The 21,095-nt window shown below is 40.3% G+C and overlaps 1 protein-coding gene across 1 annotated transcript in view; it reads right to left on the reverse strand.

The window, feature by feature from the left end:
• The window catches only part of TANGO6 (transport and golgi organization 6 homolog), a 151,738-nt gene that overhangs the window by 88,795 nt on the left and 41,848 nt on the right, over positions 1–21,095 (reverse strand). The window contains exons 11-14 of the mRNA XM_080645013.1: positions 19,856–20,047; positions 12,979–13,113; positions 4,889–5,404; positions 2,652–2,709 (exon numbers count right to left, since the gene is read on the reverse strand). Coding sequence (XP_080501139.1) covers positions 2,652–2,709; positions 4,889–5,404; positions 12,979–13,113; positions 19,856–20,047 — 901 coding nt within the window. The remainder of the gene's footprint in view (positions 1–2,651; positions 2,710–4,888; positions 5,405–12,978; positions 13,114–19,855; positions 20,048–21,095) is intronic.

Genomic DNA, 21,095 nt, shown 5'->3' on the forward strand with positions numbered 1-21,095 from the left:
GAGGCTCCTTACACTATCTTCATATTTTTGGATTCTTTTTTCTTTTTGTTTTTCTGGTTGTGTGTTTTTTGTTTCCTCATATTTCAGATCTTTGGTTTGATTCTTGGGGTACGTAGATCTACAGTTGAGTTTCTGTATATTCTTTATTTTAGACAGTGTATGCTTAATTTCTGACTGGTCCTTTTCCATTTTGTTGGCATTCTCATTAAGATCCTTAAAGGTCTCACTAAGTTCCTCAGAGGTTTTTATAAGATTCTTGAGTAACCTTATAAATGTGGTTTTGAACTCTATATCCAGTAGTTTGCTTTCCTCCATTTCTTTCATTTGTGACATGTTTCTTTGTCTCCGCATTTTGGCTGCTTCCCTGTGTTGATGGAGTGGCTTTGTGTGGTAGATGATCTATAGGGGCCAGTAGCTCAGCCTCCCCAATCACCTGAGGTGGATGCTCTTGGTACACCCCTTTGTGGGCTGAGTGCAAAGTCTTGTTGTAGTTAAGTCTTGATTGTTGTTGGTGTCACTGGGAGGAATTGACCTCCAGGCCAATTGGCTGTGAGGACCCGCTGTGTCTATAATGGAAGAACTGCTGTGCTGGAAAAACGCTTATGGGGCTTTGGTACTCACTGAGTCTGCCTCTTGAATGTGTCACTTATGGATGTGAGGAGTTGAAATCTGGTGTCTCACACTGACCGCTAGGTACACTGGCTTCTGGATCTCCAATGGGGTGCAGGTCAGCTACTGTCTGAGGCCACCTAGTAGGAGCTACAGCGAGAACTACAGTTTTCTCCTCTTTGCTTGGGGTTTGGAGGTTTTGGAGTTGTCTGACCAGAGCTGCAGTTTGTTAGGTTAAGCTGCAATCGGGCAGACCATTTATTTGCAAAAGCCGCTGCATGGAGCTTGGGTGGGTTTGTAGATTGTGCAGGGCGGGGTCTCAGGGAGTCACTCGGCTAGGGCGTGGCAAACAGCGATGCCTGCTAGTCAGCCGCCTCTGCGTCTCTGCATTTCCAAGTCCCCACGCCCCGCACCCCAGCGCAGTAAACAATGATTGCTGCGCGCAGCTCTGCAAGAAAGCCACCCTCACTTTCCGACCTGATGGCAGACAGTCCAGCTTCTCCCCATAGGAGTTTAGGTCCCCAGTGTCTCCCCAGAAACTGGAGTTCAGAGTAATCGGGAGCTTGTCTCCCTTTGGGTTGAAAAAAGCAGCGCACCCAGTCGCCAGCCGCGGCCAGCCCGATTCGCGCGCCTCTGTACCTCAGCTTTTCAGCGCTTGTGCACGTCTCAATGCTCTTTTCTCTTTCCTTCTAGTTGTAGAACTTCCACTCAGCCAGCCTTCCAGTGGTTCTGGGTGATAGACGTTTTGTCTTTTAGTTGTAGTTTTGAAATTGTTGTGCGAGGCAGCAGTTTAGGGGTTTACCTATGCTGCCATCTTGGTTTGCTTTCTTCTTCATATGTTTTGAAGTGCTGCTCAGAAAGTGTGCTATCGATTGGAACTAGTGGTAATCTGAAGGAGCAAGTTCTGGTGAATATGGCGGGTGGGTTAATACTTCCCAGGCAAGATCTTTTAACGTGTCTTTAACTGGTTTCAAAGTGTGTGATGGTGCATTATCATGAAGCAAAATTACTTTGCTGTCTTTTCTGGCCCATTCTGGTCATTTTACGATCAAAGTGTGGTTCAAATTGATTATTTGTTGTTGGTAGCGATCAGTATTAATGGTTTCACCCAGTTTTAGAAGCTCAAAATACACCTCACCTTCCTGATCCCACCAAACGCAGAGCATTGTCTTCTTTCTGAAGTGATTTGGCCTTGCAGTCGATGTTGATGGTTGACCTGGATCAACCCATGATTTTGTGCGTTTGGGATTCTCAAAATAAATCCACTTTTCATTATCAGTCGCAATTCGATCCAAAAAAGACTTTCTTTCGTGCTGTTGAAGCAACATTTTACTGATGACTTTTTGGTTTTCCATTTGTCTTTCGTTCAGTTGATGTGGCACCCATTTCCTTCCTTTAAAATCTTTCCCATTGCTTGTAAATGATCAGAAATTGTTTGCTGAGCAATGTTTAATCTTTCTGCAAGTTGTTTTTGAGTTTGACATGCATCTTCATTCAATAATGCTTGTAATTGTTGGTCTTCAAACTTTTTCGGTTGACTTGGACATTCTTTGTCTTTCACATTGAAATCATCACTTTTAAAGCGTTTAAACCAGCGTTCACAAGTATCTTGAGATGGAGCATGTTCATCATAAGTTTCCCGAAGTATACAATAACTTTTTCTTCAAAATAAAGTAATGAATTAAAACTTCCCGCAAATGCTCTTTTTTTGGCACGAAATTCGACATTTTTAAGCGTAAACATATCTATGTTAACACCTTCAGCAAATTTGACATATGAAGCTTTGAAGCTTGCTGTCAATACAACAAAATAGCATACATATCAAATCGCATCTATATCAACATATGTGTAACTCCATCTATTGAAAAAAATCCACATTATTAACTAGTACACCTGGTAAATCAAGTCCTTGCTAGGAGACAGGAAGCTAGACAGAATGATCAGCAGCCTTGTGGCTCCATGACTTTAGAGATTTTGTGCAAATATACATGAAAGACTCTTTGGTCCACAGACTCCAAGTTCTTAAATCAGGACTAACTTACCCTGGATAGCAGACAGATATACAAAGGCATCTTCATGCTCCAAGTTCTCCAAGAATATCTGGAACCACAAAATACAGCAGTGGTATGACTCACAAAGAGCAGCTTCAAAAGAATAAATGCTTTGCTTCTTATTTGTCTTATAGCTAGACACTGGTCTGACTTTTAAAGTCTTATGGGGAAAACACTATGTATGTTTGAAGTCCCACTTTTATAAAAATTAAGGAAGGGTAATGATTAAGAGAAGTAGTCAAGCATACACTAGGAGTAGGCTTGGAAACCAAAATCTGGAGGAGCAGTCCTCACCATTTTCCCCTTCACAGCCCATGGTGGACAACGTTCTCAGTATGACATGACAGACTACAGGCCGTGACACACAAAAGGCCAGGTTTGGGGTTATGTCCAGTTGATGGCACATTTGCTGTAATTTGATCCTTTTCTCTTACACTCAGAAAGCATATGGAAATACATGTGAAAGACAGAAACATTATTATTGGGATAACTTTAAATGTGTTCTAATTTATGTTTTAAAATCTTTTCCAAATTTCAGCACTTCAATTGACATTAGTAACAAATGACTCTCACCACATCTTACAATTTAGGAACTCATCAGGGCGTGTCAACTGCTATGGGTACTGCTTATCCAGAAGACATGACAGTGATATGCTGGGTTTAGGCCCCAACGTGAGGGCGAGAGAAAGATAGTGGCCATGTGCCCATGTGTCTCCTGCTTGGTGTCTATGGGAAGATGGGGGTGCCTGTTCCATGTGTAGTGATGCATCCTCTGCTGGTACAGCGATTCTTGATATTAACTAATGCTGCTGGTCTCCGCATGTGCAGCATGTTAGGGAAAGCCTAAGATTAGTTCATTTGGGAAGATGGCCAGGTTGGAAGGGGTGGGGATCATGTATGAAGTAAAGGAAGCTTAATCCAAGGTAGTGGCTGTGAGAATAAAGAGGAAGAGATTGATTTGAAAGGTTTCTTGGAAAAAGAATTGACAGGACCTTGATGACCTGTTATGTACATCAGATGAAGATTAAATAAATTTTTAAAAATCCCAAAGATGTTCACTGAATTCACCATCTAAATAGGGGTATGAAGAGATTTTTTTTGATGATTACTCAAAGAATATATAAAATTTAACGTTTTCAGCAATATTTTAATGACAACAGATCCTTGGCACATTTCCATTCCTCGCTTTTCTCATCTACAAAATGGGGGATAATACCAATATTGCAGTTGTTGTGAGGACTACAGACAATGTCTGAAAGGTATAGGGTCTGTCTCAATAAATAGCAATTATTATTATACTGTTGATTCTAATACTTCAGTGACTAAAAATAAATGGTTTCAATGAGAATTACAATTCTTACTCTAATGGCTTAACCATATGGAAGAGATAATAACAACAGCTAACCTTTATTTGATACTCATTATGTGCCTGTCACTATAATTGGTGCTTTACATGGACAATTTTATTTTAAATCTTATAACATAAAATGGACCCTCATTTTAAAAATTTAGAAACTGAGACTCAGAAAGTTTAAGTGGCCTTTCCAAGCAACTGATCTAGAATTTGGTCAGTAGTCTCTAGATCAGCGGTCATCAACTGGTGATCTGCGGACCACAGGTCCAAAAAGTTGGCGACCACTGCTCTAGATCATTTGCTCTTAACCCATACTGAGGTCAGAATAATTTCCACAAAGAGAAAAGATCCCCAGCTAAGCATTTATGTTCTCCCACATAAATCTATGATGTAAAGAACGATGTGTGTGTTTTTTCACTGTGATGGAGGGAGTAGAGGGCAGGAGACCCAGTTCTAGCCCCTCTAAAAGGGGCCCAGAGCAAACAGGTGGCTCATCTGGCTGGTCACAGTGTCTATTTACCAGAAAGGTACTTCCCCTTCTCTGGGAATTTGCTCATGCTGTTCCAGCTCCTCTTCTTTCATCTGCTCAGACTTTACTAGTTTGTTAAGGCCATATCAAAAGATACTTCCTCCAGATTTCAACTCTCTCCTTTCCCCGACTGTCCACAGCATTTCTTGCCTGTAAAAATTCTGGTACTCTGTTCATGTTCAGTTTAGCCTTGTGTGATTATCTGGGTCTCTCCCGTGTCTAAGTCTTGCCTCCTCAGACAATTACAAGTTCCCTGCAAGTAATCCAGGACAGGGCTTGATTCACAGTACGACACTGGGAAGCTGCCCCACCCATATGTATGTTTCTGTAGGGTGCTCTCCTCACCTTGAGAAGCTTCTCTTGCACCTCCAGGACTCTTGCTTCCCTCTGTTCTACCCAGCGAGAAAGAGTCCGCAGGGCAGCAGCCCGTGTTGGAATTTGAGGGTCATAAGCAGATAAAAGAACTTCCTGGAGCTGTTCTGTGGTTATGCTTCCAGATTTCTGGTTTGCAGCAGTGCTGGGCTCACTGACCTCCTGAGGAATGAGGGGAGCACTAGACTTCAGGCCAGTTTGATTGGATTTCCCGTGGCTTTGCTGTTGTTTGAGGTGGCTATGCGACACATCAGTGTATCTTTCATGACTGGTTTGTTGCTGCTCTTCTGTTTTCCTTTCTGGATCCTTTTTGTTCAGGGTACTCTGGGCAGCCACACTGACAGCCTCGGTAGAAAAGGCTCCATGGGTAGAGATGGTGATGCGGAGGTCAGCAGCGAGTTCTTGGATGACAGGGTCCGGGTATGTGTTGGAGACCTTCTCCAATAGAGGCAGCAATTGCTTCAGGGCAGCAAAATCACTTGACTTCAACTACAAAATGAAATGAAAAACGGCAAATGTTAACATGACTTGAACATAAGGCAACACATCCTGAGTAAAAGGGGCGGTGAGAAAATCTTGTTGTTGGTGTAATCAGCAGATAGCCTGAGTCTAGCACTAATAGCTACTGTTGAGCAATTACAACAAAAAACATTTATTGACTACTTACCATTTTTATAGGTCCTTTTCTAAATTAACAAATACATCAGTAATGTAGATTACTGCTCTTAAGGTTTACAACCTGATGAGTATAACATGGCATCTCATGGTTTTAATTTGCATTAGCCAAACTAATAGTGTTGCTAGACATCCTTCCATGTTTATTGGCTATCCGCATTTCTTTTTCTGTTAACAGCCTGTTTACATCCCTTGTACCCACTTATCCCTTAAACTGTTTATCTCTACAGCTATTCTTACCAAATCAGATTTTTTAAACCTCACCCAAGGATATTTTTCCATTGATTTTTAGAAAGAGTGAAAGAAAGAGGGAACGTCAGAGAGAAATAACAATGTGAGAGAAATACATTGACTGAATGCCTCCTGCACGCGCCCCAACCAGGGCCTGGGCCAGGGAGGAGCCTGCAACCGTGGTGCGTGTCCTTGACCGGAATCGAATCTAGGACCCTCTATCCATTAAGCCAAACAAGCTAGAGCCCAAGTCAGATTTTAATACCCAATCATATGATAAAATTATTTTCCAGATTAATGTATTTTTTACTTTTATTGTATTTTTAATGTACCTTCGGCCATAAAAAGATGAGTTCCTATCGGCAAAGTACTTAGTGCCTGACATATAGTAAGCACTATGTAAATGTTTTAAAATAAAGACGATAAACAAAACACACATTCATATCCCTATGATTTAATTACAATGATTATCTACATTTTATTTTTTTAGTAAATTTATTGCGGTGACATTGGTCAACATGATCATATAGGTTTCAGGTGTGGTGTTTTATCTATATTTTAAACAGGAGGAAACTGAAGCACTGAACAGTTAAGTACCATGTCTAAGGCCACATGGTAAGATGTGAACTCAACAAGTCTGGCTAATGTCCTACATGGTCTCACTTGGACAAATGTTCTTAACTAAATGATCTAAAGAAGCTAGGTAGCATACAGTGGCACCACAGGTCTGGAAAGCAATGGGACAATAATTGGCTAAAGGGAATTTCTGCTAGAAATTAGGAGTAAAAATTACATAAGATTTTATTTTTTCCAGAAGCTTTATTCTAATAATTTAATAGTCCTCACTAGGGAAGGTACATGTGCAGTCAGTGTAGAAAACAAGAATCAGTTGTAATCTTTTTCTGTTTGAAAATACTGGGGAAATTATCATATGAAGCTTCATGAGGCCCTGATAATTTGAAAACCTTGCAGTTTTTTGTTTTTTCTGTTAATCCTCATGAAGGATATTTTATCCATTGATTTTTTTTTTTTTTTTTTTTTTAGAGACAGTGGAAGAGATGGGAGAGACACAGAGAGAGAAACATCGATGTGAGAGACACATCGATCGATTGCCTCCCACATGCGCACGACCCGGGCTGGGAATCAAGCCTGCAACCAAGCTATGTGCTCTTGCCTGGAATCAAACCCAGGACCCTTCAGAACGTGGGATGATGCTCTACCCACTGAGCCAAACTGGCTGGGCAAAATATTGCAATTCTTAAATCCTTTTTAGAACAAGGCAGGATATTTATTACTTATTCATTCATTTGTTTCATTATCCAGCAAACAACCAATTAACCAATTAACTGTTTTTGCAAGACCTATATAATGTTCTCATTTTATGCTATAAGTCCACAAATTGTTACTGCTCACTTTCCCCACCACTTTCCTCCAAATTAAGTGAAAACTTGAGGCACATGACAGGTTTGTACCTGTAGAATTTCACCATACACTCCCCTCAGAATTCTTTGTTTAAACAATTACTAACTAATGCAAATTTGGCATAAAGTAGAATTTCTAGTTCTGCAACATATGTCTTCACGTGTAAAACAACTGACCATTTTTGTGTTACTGTATCTTAAGAAAGAGAATATGTGTGTCTAGTAAAGGTAAATGTTACCTAAAAAAAGGGTCAATTTTATCAGGAATCTATGTGGACCTGAACGACATTTTAGAATAATTTTGCTAGTGTTATCATTATGCTAAACATCATTCAGTACCTCTGTAGTATCATGGATCTTTGTGTGTGTGTGTTTTCTTTATGCATCTGAAATGGGAATATCTACAGTACATGGACTCTTTTTCATTTCCATTATATACAATTTCTTAAAAAAAATTTATACAATACAAAACAAATAGACCTACGGAAAAGAGAGAGAACCCAGAAACAGACCTACATAAATATAGTGAACTGATCTTTGACAAAGAAGCAAAGGCAATACAATGAAGGAAAGACAGGCTTTTCAACAAATGGTGATGGGATAATTGGACATTCATGTGCGGAAAAGAAAATAAAGAATTTAGACACAGACCTTACACCTTCACAAAAATTAACTCAAAATGGATCACAGACTGTAAAATGCAAAACTATTAAGTTCCTACAAGATAATATAGGAGAAAAATCTTTATGATCTTGGGTATGGAGATGACTTTTTTCTATTAAATACCAAAGAAAAGGAACCCAAGAAAGAAATAATTAATCAGCTGGACTTCATTAAAATTAAAAACTTCTGTTCTTGACATTGCAGAAGACAATGTCAAGAAAAAGAGAAGACAAGCCACAGACCATGAAGAAATATTTGCAAAAGGCATATCTGATAAAGGACACTTATCCAAAATATACAAAGAACTCTGAAAACTCAACAATAAGGAAACAAACAACCCAATTAAAAATGGGCAAAAGATCTCAACAGGCACTTCACCAAAGAAGATGCACAGATATATAGCATATGAAGAGATGCTCAATATCCTATATCAAGGAATTTCAAATTAAAACAACAACAAGTTCCACTATACACCTACTAGAAATGAAATTATTCAACACTAAAAGAAATGGGTTATCAAACCACAAAAGACGTGGAGGAACCTTAAATACATATTACTAAGTAAAAGAAACCAGTCTGGAAAGGCTACACAGTGTATGCTTTCACCCATGTAACATTCTGGGAAAGGCAAAACTGTAGGGACAGTAGAAAGATCAGTGATTGTTCAGTGGTTGTCAGGGGTTGCGGGGGAGGGGGAAGAAAATGAATGGACAGAGCACTGAGGGTTTTTAGGACAGTGAAACTATTACATGTGGTAGATACATGTCATTGTACATTTGTCAAAACCCATAGAGTGTACAACACCAGGAGTGAACTTTAATGTAAACTATAGATTTCGGGTGATAATGATGTATCAGTGTAGGTCCATCGACTGTAATAAATGTACCTCTCAATTGCATGATGTTGATAGTGGAGGAGGCAGGTACATGAGAAACCTCTATACCCCCTGTTCAATTTTTTTGCGCACCTAAAACTGCTCTAAAAAAATTGTCTAAAAAAAAAAAAAAGCATTTGTTCTCCCTGTTTTCAAATTTCTTAGTCATTGGGGGATTCCTCCTATTAAACTGGGAAACCTCTTTAATCACCTGGGCAAGTAGGTGTTTTCTGAATCAAATAGTTAATAAGGCAATCAAAGCAATGCACACCCTCAGCTTCATAAGCCTACGGATTCCCCACTATTAGAAAAATGAGGGAAACCTAAGACTACAGGTATCAACTATTTGTTGATAAATATTAAAAAACTATTTTGAGATATAAAGCAATATTCACTTAATTAGATGAGAAAACTGAGGCACTACATAGTTAATTACTTTTCAAGCGTCATCTAGGTCTACCATCAAGATTGAGACCTGACATGAAGCCTCCGGTTCTACTGTCACTGCTCCTCAGCACAGAGTTCTGTGTAAAAGCCCTGAGGCCTGGAGGAACAGCCCACAACTGAGAGTCCTTTATCTGGCTTCCAGAGTTTCTGGGATGCTTCAGGAATGGAATAAGCAGAGCTATGTCAGCCCACAACTATGAGTTTCCTCAGGGTGTCAGGAGTGACCCAGTTAGATGGTGAGTTGTTCTAAACTTCTGTAAATTTTCAATTTGAGAACTGGGGTCAGGGCCAGGATTGAGGGTGATAGGAAGGTGCTTCTAAGGGAAGCATCTGAGAATGGGCATGACATCCAGAGGAGGGAAGTGCACACTGAAAAAGCCCGACCTGAGACTTTGCACAGCTCCCCTCGGGGGCAGGCATACCCTCATCCTGCCTCATCCTGCTCCAGTGACAATCACTGTTTTGGAAGAATCGCAGGGTCTCTTCCAACAATAAAATCCTGACCTAAAAATTCCCAATTTTGAAAAATATTTATATTTATTTTTATGTTCTCATTTCCATATATCACCTATTATTTCTTCAGATCTTTAGCTGACCTGGATCCTTTAGTTTACATACCTGGATTCTTATTTATATAATGGCACTGAATTTATTTACCAGTAGTATTTTTACTTTTGTTCTAAGTCAGCATGCAGTATGCCCTGTTTTATGGTGAGCTATACTTAAAATATAAAATATAAAAATAAGAATCTTTTTTAAAAAATAATTAAGAATTCATCATATTAGTCATAGATACTAAAAGGTAAGCTCCATGAGGGCAAAGAGGCACTTGATAAATATTTCTTGAATAAGTTCATTCCAAGATACTCTCAGAAAATGTGGTATGAGATTTCAAGATCTGGGTTCAAGTCCAGCCCCACCACCTGAGCCTCAAAGCTCAGAGGACCCGACAGGCCAGAAAGCATCAGGCAAAAATTGCTTCCTGAGGGGACAGAGAAGTTCTCAGCATCATACTACTTGTACTGATGACCAATCCTGAAATTCAGAAAGTGAGTTTGGAGTTACAGTTGTCTTATTAGAAGTCTTAAACCTACACTTTCTCCTAATTAACTCCTCTTCCCAGTCACTATGTTCTAATGATTACCTTAATTACATAAACTAGAATGGAAAAAAAAGGAAGGTTCAAATGCTACTAGATACTGTTTCATTAGTTAAAATAATTAATCCTAATTGAGAATAGGTACAGTATAATCTTCTAGACTCTGAAGCAAAAAATCCTAAACCTGACAATGGTTATCTGAAAACATAATTCAGAATCGTGACATTTCTTTAAAAATATATTTTATTGATTTTCCACAGAGAGGAAGGGAGAGAGATAGAGATTAGAAACATCAATGACAGGAACACCCATCAGCTGCCTCCTGCACGCCCCCCACTGGGGATGTGTCCGCAACCAAGGTACATACCCCTGACCAGAACCGAACCTGGGACCCCTCAGTCCGCAGGCCGGTGCTCTATCCACTGAGCCAAACCGATTAGGGCTGTGACATTTTTTTTCCCAACACAAAGACAGAAAACCCAGCGTTATTCTAGAAGCCACTTATACTAGTAAATCCACAAACCAAGCAGGGGGGAAAAAAAGACTAGATTTAGAGCAAAAGTATAAGGGTGATGTGTTTATGTTAATTTAAGTAACTGCAAAGTCAGAGAAAGCCAGGATGTAATCAGTGAGTCACGATAGCTCATGAAAGGGCAGGGACAGGTGAGGGATGTACATTTGCATAAATCATGAGACTCTCTTAAAACATTACTGACTTACACAGCCAGTCCCAACAATAGGCTTTTAGAAAGGGAAATAGAGATTTCTATGTTCTATTTTTCCATTAGGGACAGGTTAGAGATGGGAAATACTAACATATCTAGAATCGGTATAAAAAAAATCGGTATCAAATTTGAATCCTCAAACTCAAAATTCCATTCCCAAAGGGTTCCCTACTCATTGCTAAGAGCTATAGCTAGTCTGATTTCAGGTTAGGTTTCATAATACTTGCACTAAGCCCATTCTGCCTTCTTGTAGTCTCCTAACCTAATCTATAATAATAAAAGCATAATATGCTAATTAGACCGGACAGCCAAAAGACCTTCCAGACGTCCTTCTGGATGAAACGGCAGCAGCAGGGCCAAGGCAGAGGTGGTTAGGGGTGATCAGGCAGGCAGGTGAGCAGTTAGGGGTGATCAGGCAGGCAGGCAGAATGGTTAGGGGCGATCAGGCAGGCAGGTGAGCAGTTAGGGGTGATCAGTCAGGCAGGCAGAATGGTTAGGGGCGATCAGGTAGGCAGGCAGAGTGAGTAGGGGTGATCAGGCAGGCAGGCGAGTGGTTAGGGGCAATGAGGCAGGCAGGCAGAGTGGTTAGGGGTGATCAGGTAGGCAGGCAGGCAAGTGGTTAGGAGCCAGCGGTCCCGGATTGCGAGAGGATGCAGGCTGGGCTGAGGGACCTGCCCCCCACCATGCACGAATTTTGTGCACCGGGCCTCTAGTCTATATATATAAAAGCCTAATATGCAAATTGTCCCCTCAGGAGTTCGACTGAGAGACCGGGAGTTCGATCACTCGCTATGACGTGTGCTGACCACCAGGGGGCAACGCGGAACGAAATAAGGCCCCGGCCGGCAGCCTGAAGGCCCCAATCGGCCCTGATTGCCAGCCAGGCCTAGGGACCCTACCTGTGCACAAATTTCATGCACCAGGCCTCTAGTATGGAAATAATTAGCCAGAGCATACCTTTCCACCTTGTCTAGCATTACTTTGACCCTCAGCCTCTACCTTTCAGCTATACTGGCCTTCTATCAGTGTCTCAAGTATACCAAGCTCTTTCCTGCTTCCTGGTCTTTGTACAAATGTTTTCTTTAATTGGAAGAGTTTCCTCCACCTGCATTACATGTACACCCAAATTTCTATCCATCATTCAAGTCTTACCTTAACCTTATACTTCCTCAGTAGAAACCTTCCCAGCCTAGGTTGGATGCTATGTTCTCTCAGTACCTTTCACTTTTCTGCAAATTCATTCAATTCTATGTATATTTTTTGGATAGTTATTTGGTATCTGACTCCCTTACTGGACTGCAAGCTTCATGAGAGTAGAGACCATATCTCCTTGGTCCACAGTTGTATTCCCAGCACCTTAGCTCAGTATCTGGCACAAAGCAAGTGTGTAATAAACACTTTTGAGAGAAAAAATTTAAAAATTATAAATTAAGTACGTAAAAGATACATCCACTGGAAACAAAGCTTTAACATGTTACATGATATGAGCAAAACAATGGATCCTATGCTAAAACGAAGCTATTTAAAACAGATGGCATCATAAGCAACCAGCAGGTTACAAAGGCTTTCCCTGACTGGAATAGTAGGAACCGGCTTTGGAAGCGAATACAGTGAGGGTAAGAGGATTCAGTATTCACCATGGATCCAAAACACTGTGCTGAGCATTTCCAAATCAAGCTTGTGCCAGGTCAGAAAGGGCCCTGCCTTTCTGATGGTGACCACTATGCAGGTGACAAAGTGAAAGTGCACATTTTGTTGTCCTCTACTTTGGAGACAATTCTCACTAACAACTTGACTTGTTTATCCTGGTTCTCCTCTGTGCAATAACCATTTTTGTTTCGTACAAGGGTATGGAAGGGAAACCATAGGTTTTTCTCTTCTCTTTTGCTTCTTCCTCCCTTCAAGTTTGGCTCATGTCTGCAACTCACCTGAACAGCTCCTCCCAGCATGACAGCCACCAGCCCCATGGACATGCTCAGTGTCTGTGATTCCACAGTGCTCTCTGTCTGGTGGGCCAAGCTTGCACATGCTCGCTGCAGTGTTGCTGCTACAAAGTCCACCACCTACCACAGAAAAAGGATTTAGAATTAGTGGGGAGAAAGAAAAAAAAAATCTCAACATTTTCTTTACATCTTACATCTACATCTTCATCTTCTTCCACATCAACATCATGATAGCAAGAAACTTCAACAACAGCTGCTATTGTGTAGCAGGCATGGTGCTCAGTGTTTCACATACACAATATCACTGAGGCCTCATATTAACTCTAGGAGGTCACTACTCTTATCCTCATTTTGAGATGAAGAATCTGAGACTTAAGGAGGTTATCTGCTCAAGGCCATATGGTCAATAAGTGAGAAAACCCATTTAAACTTTCCCAAATGTTTTAATATACTAAACCAACTCCCTTTACTTTTCATGAATTTTGGCAGGAAATTAAAATGAAAAAGGATTTGTTACTTTCTGACCAACTTAGGAGGTCCTAGATCTACTTCTCCTAATGAGATTTCCTCCTCAAGAATATCTTCCCCTCATCCTAGCAACTATTTTTGTTGTTGTAGTTAATCCTCACCTGAATATATTTTTCCATTGATTTTTAGAGAGAGTGGAAAGGAAGGGGAGAGACAGAGAGAAACATCAATGTGAGAGAGACACATCGATTGGTTGCCTCCCGTACAATCCCTGACCAGGGCTGGGGATTGGGCCTGTAACCAAAGTATGTGCCCTTGACCAGAAATGAACCCGGGACCCTTCAGTCTACAGGCTGACTCTCTATCCACTGAGCCAAACCAGTTAGAGCCCACTCACTTTTTAAAAAAATTAAAAAAAAAAATTTAATTGATTTTGAGAGAGAGAGAGAGAAAACACATATCGAGTTGTTGTTCTACTTATTTATGCATTCATTGGTTGATTCTTGCATGTGCCTGGACCAGGGAGTGAACCCACAACCTTGTCATATTGGGACAATGTTCTAACCAACTGAGCTACCCGGCCAGGGCCTCACCCCTGCCATTTTAACAGTCTTATTCTAATTAAGCAAAGAATGGGGAAAGAGGCATTCAATTTTATGTAGAAGCCAGTGTCCTCAAACAATCGGTACAAATGAACCACAGTCATTTTTTAAGTATCAAATATATTTAAAGGATTAAGACTTGCACATAGAAATATTTTACGTTACATTTGGCAACCTACTAAACCTTAAATGGAATTAACTTGGTCAGCATCATTTTAACTGCACATTGATTAATCACTTTCAAAGGAAGAAACGCCTTTGAATAAAAGACAGCATACACATACACATGTACATGCACACACACGTACATACTGGACACACACGCACACGCGCGTACACACACGCACACTGAGGATTAATGGCTCAAAAGAGGAAAATCATTTTGAAAATGGGGCAGCTGAGATAGGTCATAATAAGCCTCTAACTACCATGCAAGCTTGCATGTTCAACTCCCTGGACAAATTACACACTATGCTAGAATCTTTATTGCAAGCTTAAAGTAAAAAAAAAAAATTTAAAAAATGGCTTGTTAACACTTGTCTTTTGGAATAAGGCAGGAAGCTAGAAAAATTATTTAAAGTTCCACCTACTGAAATGAACAATGCTGGTTATGGCAATTTTCACCACCCTCTTAGCCTAGGACTTTATTGATGCCAGAGTTAAGGACACTGGCCCTTTTAGAGAAACTCTCATTGAGCATCTTGGCCTACCCATTTTGCCTTTCAAGAGTTTTCTAAAGCACACCTTGCTTATAGGATGCTTCTATATCAGCACAAGTATTGTTAAATTGCTGGAAAAGAACTATCTAACCTCTGACTTTTTCTAAGTTCCTCTCCACTGTATATGTTGGAAAACAAGTGGTATAATTCTATTTTTGTTAACAAGGAACTTTCCTATATCTGTCTATATGTATATCCTATATAATAAAAGCCTAATATGCAAATCAACCGACTGGTGGAAAGACTGGTGGAATGACCAGTCACTATGATGTGCACTGACCACCAGGGAGCAGATGCTCAATGTAGGAGCTGCCCCCAGCCCGCAGGCCCCAGGTCAGCCAAGGCGGGTGCCAGCGGGTCCCCCCCAATCATCCCACCAGTCGCTCCGCAGAGGGAGGTGACCGGCAATGGTGGGGGGGGGGGCATGGCGAGTAGGCAGTGCCAGGCCAGCCAGGGCGGGTGCCAGTAGGGGCCCCGATTGCCCTGCTGGTTGCCCCACAGATGGGCCCTGATCCCCAGCTAGACCTAGGGACCCCGGTGAATTTCATGCACCGGGCCTCTAGTACATATATAAAACCCTGGAAGCTGTTAATGTAATAATCAGCTGTATTGTCATCTATGAAGTAGCTTTTCCTGCAAACTTTCTTGTAACAACAAAACCACCATACCCATTTGGATAACAGCTCCTCCCCCTTCTACTCATTTCCTGTGATTTTGGTGGGGCTGCCCACCACAAGGATAGGTATGTGACTAAAGCCTGCTGCAGAGAGGGGGGAGAGACTTACTTTTTCCTTAAATTTTTTGTAAAGGTGCATAATTTAAAAAGCCAAATATTCCTGAAAGTTTATAATGAAAAATAACCATGTCCTACTCTCACCTGATTCTGGTCCTACAGAGATAACCACCTTTAATTATTTTGCCTGTTAATTCAATAATAACATTAAGCATTTACTATTTACCAGGTACCATTCTGAGCATATCACAGTTATAGACTCACTTAATCCTCACACTAACCTATGGGGATGTGTAAACCTGCTACCACCATTCTAGCAACTGAGGGGAAGGGGTCTGGAGGCCTCACTGCTGAGCATGTAGATGTCAACTTAATCCTCCAGTTTTTTAGTTTGCTAACACCGCTCAAGTTCAGAGTCTCTTGGGTTCAACCTTTCTCAAGAATAAACCTCCAGCCCTAGCCGGTTTGGCTCAGTGGAAAGAGCGTCGGCCTGCAGACTGAAGGGTCCTGGGTTCGATTCTGGTCAAGGGCACATGCCTGGGTTGCGGGCCCGATCCCCTGTGTGGAGCATGCAGGAGGCAGCCGATCGGTGATTCTCTCATCATTGATGTTTCTCTCTCTCTCTCCCTCTCCCTTCCTCTCTGAAAATCAATAAAAATACATTTTAAAAAAAGAAAGAATAAACCTCCAATCTTTTGCTGGGGACGGGAGGTGGTTGTACAAAGTTGAGGAAGGAATCGAGGGGTCTACCCAAGCTAGTGCAGCCTTTCAACCTATTTTAAGCTCTAAATTCAGCTCCATCTTTAAAGCTTATCTGAGGCCTCCAGACCTCCCAGGGTTCTGCAGGGAGAAGTAGCTTTTTCTTTTTCTTTTTTTTTTTCTTTTCAAAACAATTGTATTGAAATGCAGTGCTTTGCTTCTTGACTTCTCCCATGTAGGCACTTAGCTTTCCATTTTCTGAGGTTGCTAACTCAGCCACTATTCTCCAGTTTCCAAATGTTATTCTCAAATATTTACTGTCTCTCCTTCCCTGCTCTATTGGTCCTTGTGGTTTCCAGAGGAGGCAGATAAACACGTGTGTTCAACACACCATCTTTAATCAGAAATCGCTAATTTTTAAATTTTGCACTTCTATGTTGTTTAAATGTGTTTACAGTGAGCATGTGTTACTACCATACCATGACTACAACCAACAATCCCTTGTATCTTCTAATACTCGGTCCATGACTGTTCAAAAATGTCCTGGTTTGTCTGAATCAGGATCCACACATTGCATTTGGTTATACGTCCCTTTCAAGCTATAATAGCCTGCTCCTTTTTTCTTTTTTAGCCCTACTCCTTTTTTTTTTTTAATATATATTTTATTGATATTTCACAGAGAGGAAGGGAGAGGGATAGAGAGCTAGAAACATTGATGAGAGAGAAACATCGATCAGCTGCCTCCTGCACACCTCCCACTGAGGATGTGCCCACAACCAAGGTACATGCCCTTGACCGGAATCGAACCCGGGACCTTTCAGTCCGCAGGCCGACGCTCTATCCACTGAGCCAAACCGGTTTCGGCAGCCCTACTCCTTTTTGATGCCATTTATTTGATAAAGAAACTGGGTCATTTGTCCTGTACAATTTCCCACTTTCTGCATTTGGCCAATTGCTTCCTCGTGGCATTAACTCGCTTCGCTGTCCTGCATTTTCTTGATTAGATTCAGATTCACATTTTGGGGATTTTATTTTATTTTGTCAGGACTCTTCCCAGAGCTGCTGCATCTGTCCTACTGTATTACATCAGGAGGCACATAATGTCTGCTTGTCTACCTATGGTGATGTTAAGATGAACAGTCCATACTGAAATATTTAGGGAGGCATATACTGATATTTGTATTAACCCTGAAATTCATCAAAAATGAGGTGGATAGACAATTGAAAACAGGGATTAATATGTGATAAAGCAAGTATAATAAAATGCTAATAGAATCTAGGCAGTGGGTGTGTAAGTAATCACTATAAAATTCTTTCAAATTTAAAATTTTTCTTTTTTTTAAAATGTTCATATTGATTTTAGTGAGAGAGGAAAGGAGAGGGAGAGAGAGAAACATTGATGTGAGAGTGAAACATCCTGCATGCCTCCTACTGGGGATCAAGCCCAAAACTAGGGTGTGTGCCCTGACCGGAAATGGAATCAGTAACCTTTTGGTGCATGGGACAAAGTTCAACCAACTGAGCAAAACTGGCCAGGGCTGAAAGTTTTCTTGATAAAATGCTGTGCAGGGGGTGAGGGGAATCAGTTGGTTTGGGTGTATTTGGCCTAATTACATTCATTATACAGTATCCCTAATGATTTTAGTAACATTGATGATTATTACTTAGATCTATTATTTCATTACAGAATTGTAAAAAATAATTTTCTAGTTCTTTGGATTTTTTAGCTGTGATTCCTGTATAAAGGAAATTTTTCCTCATCGACTATTTGGTTACATTGAAATACAGTTCCCAAGGAAAAGCAAGATAAATGCTTTATTCTTTGCCTTCATTTATCAATTTACAAATTAATGAGTAATACCCTAACAATCTCCAAAGATGTCCTACACAAGATTTTTTTTTGTAGGGACTAGCATTTATAACTTTGATGTGTTTAAATCCATTGCAGGCATTATTCCTTTTAATGCTCAAAATGTCCTATGGCCCCTTCAAATTGGCTCCTGAGTATTATTGACATGACCTCATTAATTTCACATAGTTTCCTTATATTCATGTACAATAAAATGCCCTGAGGCTTATAGTATACAATTCCTACCCTAGACCACAAATAAACCTTTAATCCTATAAGCTTTGTGTTCTTTTAGTAGGAAATGGTACTTAGAAACTATAATCCAGCACAAATGATGTTTAGTGCTACTGCGCTGTCATTGCTTCTTGGCACTGACACTGAACCTAGCCAGGAATTACCTATTTTTCAAAAAGAGAAAAACAAATCGTGAGTTCACACTCATACTTCCAATCAAAATTCAAGATACTAGGGTTTTTACTCAAGTTCTTTGATTTTATATTTATAATTTTTTTCTTACACTGAAAATTTTGGTCCCTAATCATATTAACCAAATTACTATAACACTTACTACTTTTAACTTATCCATATGTGTGTATTTCAAAATAACATACCAAAAGTATCACTAGCAATAAGATTACTAAATGCAATTTAATATTTTTTTGTGTTTCTTTTTGTCCTGATACATTTTAACCTTAGCTGAAGGATAATTTAATGGGACAAATCATTTTAGTATCAGCCTCAAACCATTGTTCCTTAATTGGGAATAATGGGAGATAAGAGCAAAAGCTCAAGTCATATAAATTTTTAGACCATTTCCCCTTCCAACTAGCATCCTAAGACAAAAACATAAGATTTGCATGTAAAAGTCTTCAGGGAAACAATATAAACACAAGAGAAACAAATCACCTCACTGAGTAACATAACACAGAGTCAATGAACTGAAGGAATAAGAGGCCAGGAAAAAAATCATGACCATAATTCTCATTAAACAGTCACGATAAGTCAGAGCTGACAGGCAGCTGCAAATTTTCTCAGCAGGAGCTGTACTGAAATGCTGCTTAGCAACACCCGAGGCAGATGACAATGAGAAGGATACAAAGAGCTCAAGAATCAGATTTAAACGCGACAATCATACCATCTTACAACCGACTATTCACCAACCAACAACTAATTTTGGTAAAGTGGTATAATATGGCACTTGCACTGCTTATGCTTTATTACTTTTATTTCCTATTTTTAAAAAAGCTAGTAAGCCCTGGCTGGTGTTCTCAGTGGTTAGAACATCCACCCACACAACAAAGGGTCTCAGGTTCAATTCCAATTCCTGGTCAAGGGCACGTACCTTGGTTGCAGGCTCCATCCCTGGCCCTGGTTGAGGCACATGTGGGAGGCAACCAAATGATGTGACATTGATGTTTCTCCCTCTCTTTGTCTCTCCTCCTCCCTTCCACTCTCTAAAAAATCAATGGAAAAACACCCTCAGGTGAGAATTAACAACAACAACAACAAAAAGCAGATGCCCAGGCTCATTTAAAACAGTTCTTAAAGTTTTATGCGCTTGAGAATCGCCTCAGGAGTTTGTTAATAAACTTGCCGATTCCTAGGACCTGTGAAAGTGTCAATCCTCTTGGTCCGGTGTGGGCTCAGTTATTTGCATGTTTAACCAGCATTCCAGGTAACACTGAGGCAGGTGTCATCAAACCACACTCTGAGTAACATTCTTTGAACATTTTTTTGGAAAGAATGTAAAGAATCCAAACCAGGCTGGATCCAGAATGTGACAGACCCTGACCTGAGTAATGTTTGTGAATATCTGCTCAGACATTCTCTCGCACAGAACAGCCACCAGCTGTAGAACCAGCAGCTTCTGCTCTTGGCCTTCCACCAGAAGAGTTTGGTGCTGTTCTGATTCCAAGAGGCTTTTGCTGGAGAAGTGCTGCGTTTTTAACTCTGCTTCATTTTCCACGGCCACATGAGTCAACTCCTATCAGTGTAAGAGAAAAGGGAAAGTGAATAAAAAGCCTGTAGGACGAAGGGCTCAACAAGAGCTAGAAAACTCTGTTTGAAATGTGTATTTAAAGGACAAGTCTGTGTTCACCGCAGCATTATTTATAATAGCCAAAAATTGGAAACAAAAATGTCCAGCAATAAGAAAATGAATAAGTTGTGATGTATTTATTATATTGCAGCAGTTGAGATAAATGAACCAGGTCTGTGTGGATATCAATATAGAGAGCTCTCAAAAGCAAATGTGGAGTGAAAAATGTAAGTGGCAGAATAGTACCTATACTATGATACCTGTGTATGAAAATTTAAAACTTCATAATGAAAAACATACACACGAAGATCTAGTTTGAAAGATTACTTATTTCACCAGTATTTTTATGATCTGCATCACTAGCCTTCCTTGAACTAAAGCCAAATAACATTTCCAAACCTCTTTAGAGACTATTAGATGCTCTCAGCACCACAGCCCTTTTCCCTAAGATATTTAGAACTAAACTTCTACCAATACATAATTCATTACTGTGGATTTTGTAGGCTTTTCCCCTACTCTTCATATTGCAAATTTCCTCGGGAAGGTAAAACCTTAACTTACTTAAACGGATCACGGGAATTCTCACTTCACATTACACAGTGTTTTACAAAGTATCATACTTTAAAAAGATATCAGCTTGTAAGGACATGTAATAAATAACTTCAAAATGCAATGGGTATTTAATTTTAAAGTGTGCCTTTAACATTTATGTAAAACGTTTTTTGTACTCGTTCAATAGAAACTTATCTGGCCACTGGGTAAAGCCAGCAATAAAACGACTGGCCCGCAATGTGTTAACAATTAATGCTTTAACAGAGTAACTGACAGTTAAGAGCAGTGCTTCCCAACTGTGCCTAAGCAATCTTGCTCCCCAGGGGGACTTCCAGCAATGTCTGGGGACATTTTTGATCATCATAATTGGAAGGTGGTACAAGCACCTAGTGGGAAGAGGTCAGAGATGCTACTAAACATCCTACAATGCATAGGAAGCCCC

Source organism: Plecotus auritus, assembly GCF_963455305.1.
Source record: "Plecotus auritus genome assembly, chromosome: 10".
Classification (NCBI taxonomy): domain Eukaryota; kingdom Metazoa; phylum Chordata; class Mammalia; order Chiroptera; family Vespertilionidae; genus Plecotus; species Plecotus auritus.